At 50.8% G+C, this 5,763-nt stretch overlaps 1 protein-coding gene across 3 annotated transcripts in view; it reads right to left on the bottom strand.

Moving 5' to 3' along the window:
* AGT (angiotensinogen) overlaps positions 1–5,763 on the bottom strand; it is a 12,508-nt gene that overhangs the window by 2,439 nt on the left and 4,306 nt on the right. For all 3 annotated transcript variants that reach the window (XM_023513906.1, XM_023513904.1, XM_023513905.1), the window contains exon 3: positions 2,116–2,383. In XM_023513906.1, coding sequence (XP_023369674.1) covers positions 2,116–2,383 — 268 coding nt within the window. The remainder of the gene's footprint in view (positions 1–2,115; positions 2,384–5,763) is intronic.

Raw genomic sequence — 5,763 nt, 5'->3', positions numbered from 1 at the left:
AAGAGGGACACAGAACATTTACGTGTGATGATCTCAGGTGATTAACTGTGAAGCATTGTCTGTTCTTTGGTCCCTTTTGTTTTGTTTTCCTTTTTTTTTTTTTAGGACAGAGTCTCACTATGTTGCCCTTGGTAGAGTGCTATGATGTCACAGCTCACAGCAACCTCAAACTCTTGGGCCTAAGTGATTCTCTTGCCTCAGCCTTCTAAGTAGTTGAGTCAACAGGTACCTGCCACAGCACCTGGGCTAATTTTTGTCCTTGTTGCAGTTGTCATTGTTGTTTTAGCAGGCTCGAACCCACCAGCCTCAGTGTAGTAGGTGGCTGGCACCAGTTGCTTCTGTTTTTAGACTGGCTCTGTTGAAGATGTGTTACATGGATAATTTTAACAATGCTATTGTCTAAAATAATGCAGCATGTCTCGCTAGAGCAGCACAGCAGTACTCGTAGTGGCAAGACACCCACGGAAAGGGAGTGCCATCCTCTGTGCTGGGCATATTGCTGCATCAGTTATGTAGACCATCATAGAGGGCTGCTTCCTTTTGATATTCCTGAGAGCCCATGGACATTTCCAGGGACACACCAAAACCTCACAAGAGCTAGCTGTACACCAGTGTTTACAGCAGCAGTGTTCATGGCAGGCAAAAGCTGGGTGCAACCCCATGTTCATGGATGGATGTGTAGACGAACACAGAACAGCCCATCCACTCAAGAAAACACCATCCAGCCTAACATGGCAAGAAATGCCAACATGGGCCATGACCTGGATGGCCTTGGTTGGGCACATCACAGGGGTTGGCAAGAGGTGGCAGGAAGTGAGAGTATTGAATAGGTATAGAGTTTCAATTTGGGAAGAGGAGAAATTTTGGAGGTGGACGGTTGTGACAGCTGAACAGCAATGTGAGTATAGCTAGTGCCACTTAAAAATGGTTAAAATGGCAAATTTTATGTCTATTTTACCATAATTAAAAAAACACACACACTTGTGTAGAGATAAGCACCCCATGCTCAGATATGGCAGTTTGCGCAGGAGAATGGCTCTGGGAAAGATTTCTTTGAAGATCAAGCTTCTGCAAGCAGCCTATAGATAGACAGAAAGACTCTCACAAAGAGATCTGGAGAGCTAGACCAGAGTGGGGGTCGCAGCTGGAAGCTCGAACACATCTCCTGGGGCATTGGGTTCTGTTCTCTGTCTTCTTCCTTCATTAACATTATAATCTCTAGTTTCGGTTTGGGCCAGCAAGAACAGACAAGCAGTCTCCTTTATGTTTTTACTCTAAACAAAATCAATTGTATATGTGTTCCTCAGCCTTCACACTGAATTGTAATCTTAATGGTAGCTTCCTTATTTTACTTCACTTCTTTTTATCTGTGTTAACTTCTTACTGAATGTTTGAAAGTATATAAGATAATCAGTAAAGTCAGGCCTGGTCGCTGACCTGAGCGAGTCTCCACCTCCTTTCAAATCAATCATCCCGTCTGCAGTTCCTTTTCCTTGCGTCTCCAATCAGAGGGCTCCAAGAACACTTACACACTTGAAAAACCAGAGTTGACATCAGGATGCCATTTGTGTCCCTTCGTATCTGTCTTTGGGAGCAGATTTCTAGGCCTCACTGACCTGGCCCCAATATGCCGGTCATATCCAGTGGTCCATTGGACAAAAGTGGTTATTTTTGTCAAGAGGACCTAATGACACCTTTTTCCCCTCACCTAGCCTCCAAAAGCAGGGCAGTAGAGTGGAGGGGAGTCCCCCCTGAGAAAGCCCCAGGCCAGGTCCCAGGGGCTGTTGCAGGACATTCCTGTGTGCTGCATGTACATGGATGTAGGGGCCACAGGTGCCTCCTGAGAGGGGACTGCAATGTTCTCTCTCTCTCCGAAACGGACAGGTAAATAAGTACAGGGAAAGCATTCCTTCTCCCCTCCATTACCTCACCTGCATCTGGAAGGATGCCAGCTCAAGAGCTCTGTGGATGGCTGGAGACATGACAACGGACACACAGTCCTCCTTGCCAGAGCAAGGCCCCAAGGCTCAACACGTGTCAGCATGTGCGTCCACCCACCCTGGCAAATGGACAGCGCAGCTCCCCTGCTGTGCAGGGAGCTCCACAAGTGCCTACCGGGGAGACAGGTTCTTCATCCAGCTGGAGAAGTCATGCTGGAAGGCGAGGGCCTCCACCTTATCCAGGTCAGATGCGTAGTGGGGCTGGACCAGCAGAAGGCAGGCGCTCTCACCCAAGGGCACCCGAGTCACTGAGAAGTTGTTCTGGGTGTCATTCCAGTGCTGGAATATGCCCGTGCCTGAGAGCATGGGGACAGACACTGAAGTGCTGTTGTCCACCCAGAACTCCTGGTGCTCGGCCAGCAGGAAGAAGCCCTTCACTTTCCCTGAAACCCAAATGAGGAGGTGAAGACTCAGTGGGGTGGGGCACCACCAGGGTCTGGCTGACTCTGAGGCCCCTCTCATGCCCTCTGCCTTGCCTCAGCCTCCCTCTCTGTCCTAACCCAGGTCACTCCACACTCTCCTGGCCACAGGACCTCCCCAGCCCCAGAGCCTTCTGCAAAATGCAGCACCTGAGCTCACTAAGGCAGCACTAGCTACCAGCTGCAGGAGACACAGGGTGTGCCAGTCATTGGGGCTGAGGTCCACATCATCTGTCACCTGAAGGAACCCAAGCCCACTGGAACCCAACCTGATAACCTCAACTCCAAATCTGTTGAGGTTTGAAGTCTGTTGTTTGCCACACTTGTGTTTTCTTTAGGGTGACCAGACGTCCCGATTTTGGCAGGCCAGTCCTGCTTTTCAACAATTTGTCCCACATCCCGCAGCATTTTTAAAAAGTCCCGATTTTTGGAAAGAATGCACGAACGGGCAGGAGAACAAGAAGAGAATATACGGTTTTCAGCTGCCATGTGGCTTTTTCACCAGAATATGAGTTTTATATTATTTTTGTTAATTTTATAATTTTAAACTGTAATAATAACAAATAATTGCTGAGAAGCGATTATTGAGAACTGCTTATCAAAGTTTGCATTGTTGTCAGGCCCTGCCCTGCCCCATCCCCTGCCCCGCCCCGCCCCCCCTCCCCTGCCATGTTGTCCTGCTGTACCAATGTTAAAATCTGGTCACCCTAGTTTTTTTTCTTTCTTTTTTTTGAGACAGAGTCTCACTTTGTTGCCCTCGGTAGAGTGCTGTGATATCATAGCTCACAGAAACCTCCAGCTCTTGGGCTTAGATGATTCTCTTGCCTCAGCCTCTGGAGTAGCTAGGACTATAGGTGCCTGCCACAACACCCGGCTAGTTTTTGTTGCAGTTTGGGTTCAAACCCACCACCCTTGGTATATGGGGCTGGCACCCTACCCACTGAGCCACAGGAGCTGCCCAAACTTGCCTTTTCTTAAATAAATGTTTTTTAGAACGGCTTTAAGTTTACAGCAAAACTGAGCAGAGTGTGCAGGGCTCCCTGTCAATCTGCTCCAACAAGGCACAGCCTCCCCTGACCAACATCTCCCACCAGAGTGGCCGACTTGTTACTATTAGTGACCCTGTACTGACAGGCCATTGTCACTCAGAGCCCACAGTCTATGTGGGGGTGGACAGCTGTAGGGCGATGAGCATCCATAGGGCTGGAGCTCTGCCTGGGCGTCCTTGGTGCATCTCAATACCAGGCCCAACTGTGGCAGAACCTGCTGGCTGTCCTCTGGTCCCCATACAGAACTGGTCACACAGGCTCTGGGGATAAGGGCTGCATTTCTCAGCAGCTTCTGCCACTACAGACAGGGTTTGCACTAGGACTTGGGGGCAAGTGTTGGCCCTCTGTCTGCCCTCCCACTCACAGGGCTGTGGATAAGGTGGAGAGCTTGGGTGCAGCCACCATGGCAGAGCCCAGTGGCCTGCAGGTCAGTCCACCCTGGGAGGAGAGCACATCACTCAGGACTTCTCCATGACAGCAGCCACCCTCTGCCGTGACCTGATGCCAGCACGTTAGCCTACTCCCACCTCCCTGGTCCTCTTAGTCCTATGGAGAGGCCTGTTCTGTGGATGTTTTTAGCAGAACTGGGTGAAGCTGAGAACGAGTCCATCATAGAGTATTCCCTGGGGAGGCTGAGGAGAGGTGCTTTATTAATAAAAGAGCCAGATCTCCCTTTGACTGAATCAGAGGCTGCCAACATGAAAGCGGGGGCAGCTGGGAGGACTCTGCTTCTGGCAGGAAGGACCTGGATGCAGCCCTGCCCACCCTAGACCTGGGTCTCAGGAGAGCCTGCTGGCAGGCCTCATGTTTCCCATGTCTCTGTGGGGACCCTGGTATTGGCCCAACCTGCCTGGCAAGTGGCTTTTTAATGTAAAGGTAAAAAAGGACTAAACGTTTTTCTTCCAACAAATTAAAACAATAAAGAGAAGGTGGAATCTGAGATGAGGGTGGCTGTGCTCACCTGACATGCCCTGACTTCCCTCCTCACCGGATGTCCATCAGTCTCTTGAGATCAAGCCAGCCAGTGTCATGGAGCCTGCCAGGGCCAGTACCCTGCCTCGGGGAGCAATGGTGCCAGCAAAGGGCACCTGGAGCTCATCAGCTCCCAAATGCTAGTGGGACACCTCCAGCTGTCACCAGAGGTGGTTTTAACAGAACATTATTGCTAAAGGGGGACCTCGAGCTCCTGAGACTACTCTTGTGGGCAGGAAGGGCTTGTCTCCATTTGAAGGAGACTGGGCCAGGGAAAGTTAGGGAGCCGTGCAAGGTCGGACAGAATGAGATGGATATGGACCCAGGGCTTCCTCTTTAGCCCTGATGTGATCCACTTTTTTCTTCTTTTTTCTCTTTCCTGTCTGGCTTTTTAGCACGGATCAGGTGGACAGACACTCTTCCAAAGCAAGAACCTGTTTCTGATGCCAGTGGCTTTCCTGACTTTGCCTTTTGGGGGCATCCCTTCCTCAATGAGCTCCCCTCCCCTGCAGCTCTCCCTAGGGAAGGCAGGCTGAGCCTACAGGTCCACACATGTGTCCTGCACAGTGTGTGGCCACCCTCAATCAGGTGACCTGTGGGCTAGCCTCTGCCCCCCGATTGGTCAGCAGTGGGTCTTGAGCAGTCCTGGGTCTGTCACTTCCCCCTTTCCTCCAAGGCAGGTGCCAGGCCTTTCCCTCTTTGTAATTTTACAGAGACTTTAAGGATATCATGGTAAGAAAATCACCATGCACTATTTCACCCCTCTCCAACAGTCCTTTCAGCTGCCTGCCTGGCTGCCTGTCCCCCACGAGGCTAAACATCCTCCTGACGGAGCCTCCCCACACTTGTTCTCATCTTCCCCAGCCCTGCTCCCCTCACGTCGTCTTCAAGCGTCCCTCACTTGGGGCTTCCAGCCATCTGCGGTAACCTGGAGAAGTGCTTGGCCCTGCAGTGTCACAGCCTGGCACCTCTGCCCATGGGATCCATCTCTGCTGTTAATCTTTAACAACCTGGGGTCAGGGCCTGTACACCCTTCCTAATGCCCCTCCAAGATACCTGGCTCAGAGTCTTACAAATAGTAAATCCTCTGTGTTTGTTGAATGAATAAGCGATTGTTGTAGGAGGGGCTTGGGGGTAAGACTCCCTCCCATGCAAAAGTGATTTAAGCATACTAATTGGCTATTTCTTCAAGAGCTGGCAACTCTTGTCCTTGACCTTCTTAGGACAAAAAAAACCTGTCTCTTTTGAACATAGAACTGGGCCGTGCGGCTCGGCACCTATAGCTCAACCGGCTAAGGCGCCAGCCACGTACACCTAAGGTGG

The sequence above is a fragment of the Otolemur garnettii genome, unplaced genomic scaffold, assembly GCF_000181295.1.
Source record: "Otolemur garnettii isolate 467f Iridium unplaced genomic scaffold, OtoGar3 scaffold00045, whole genome shotgun sequence".
In the NCBI taxonomy this organism is placed as follows: domain Eukaryota; kingdom Metazoa; phylum Chordata; class Mammalia; order Primates; family Galagidae; genus Otolemur; species Otolemur garnettii.
This window is presented reverse-complemented; position numbering and strand designations above follow the sequence as displayed.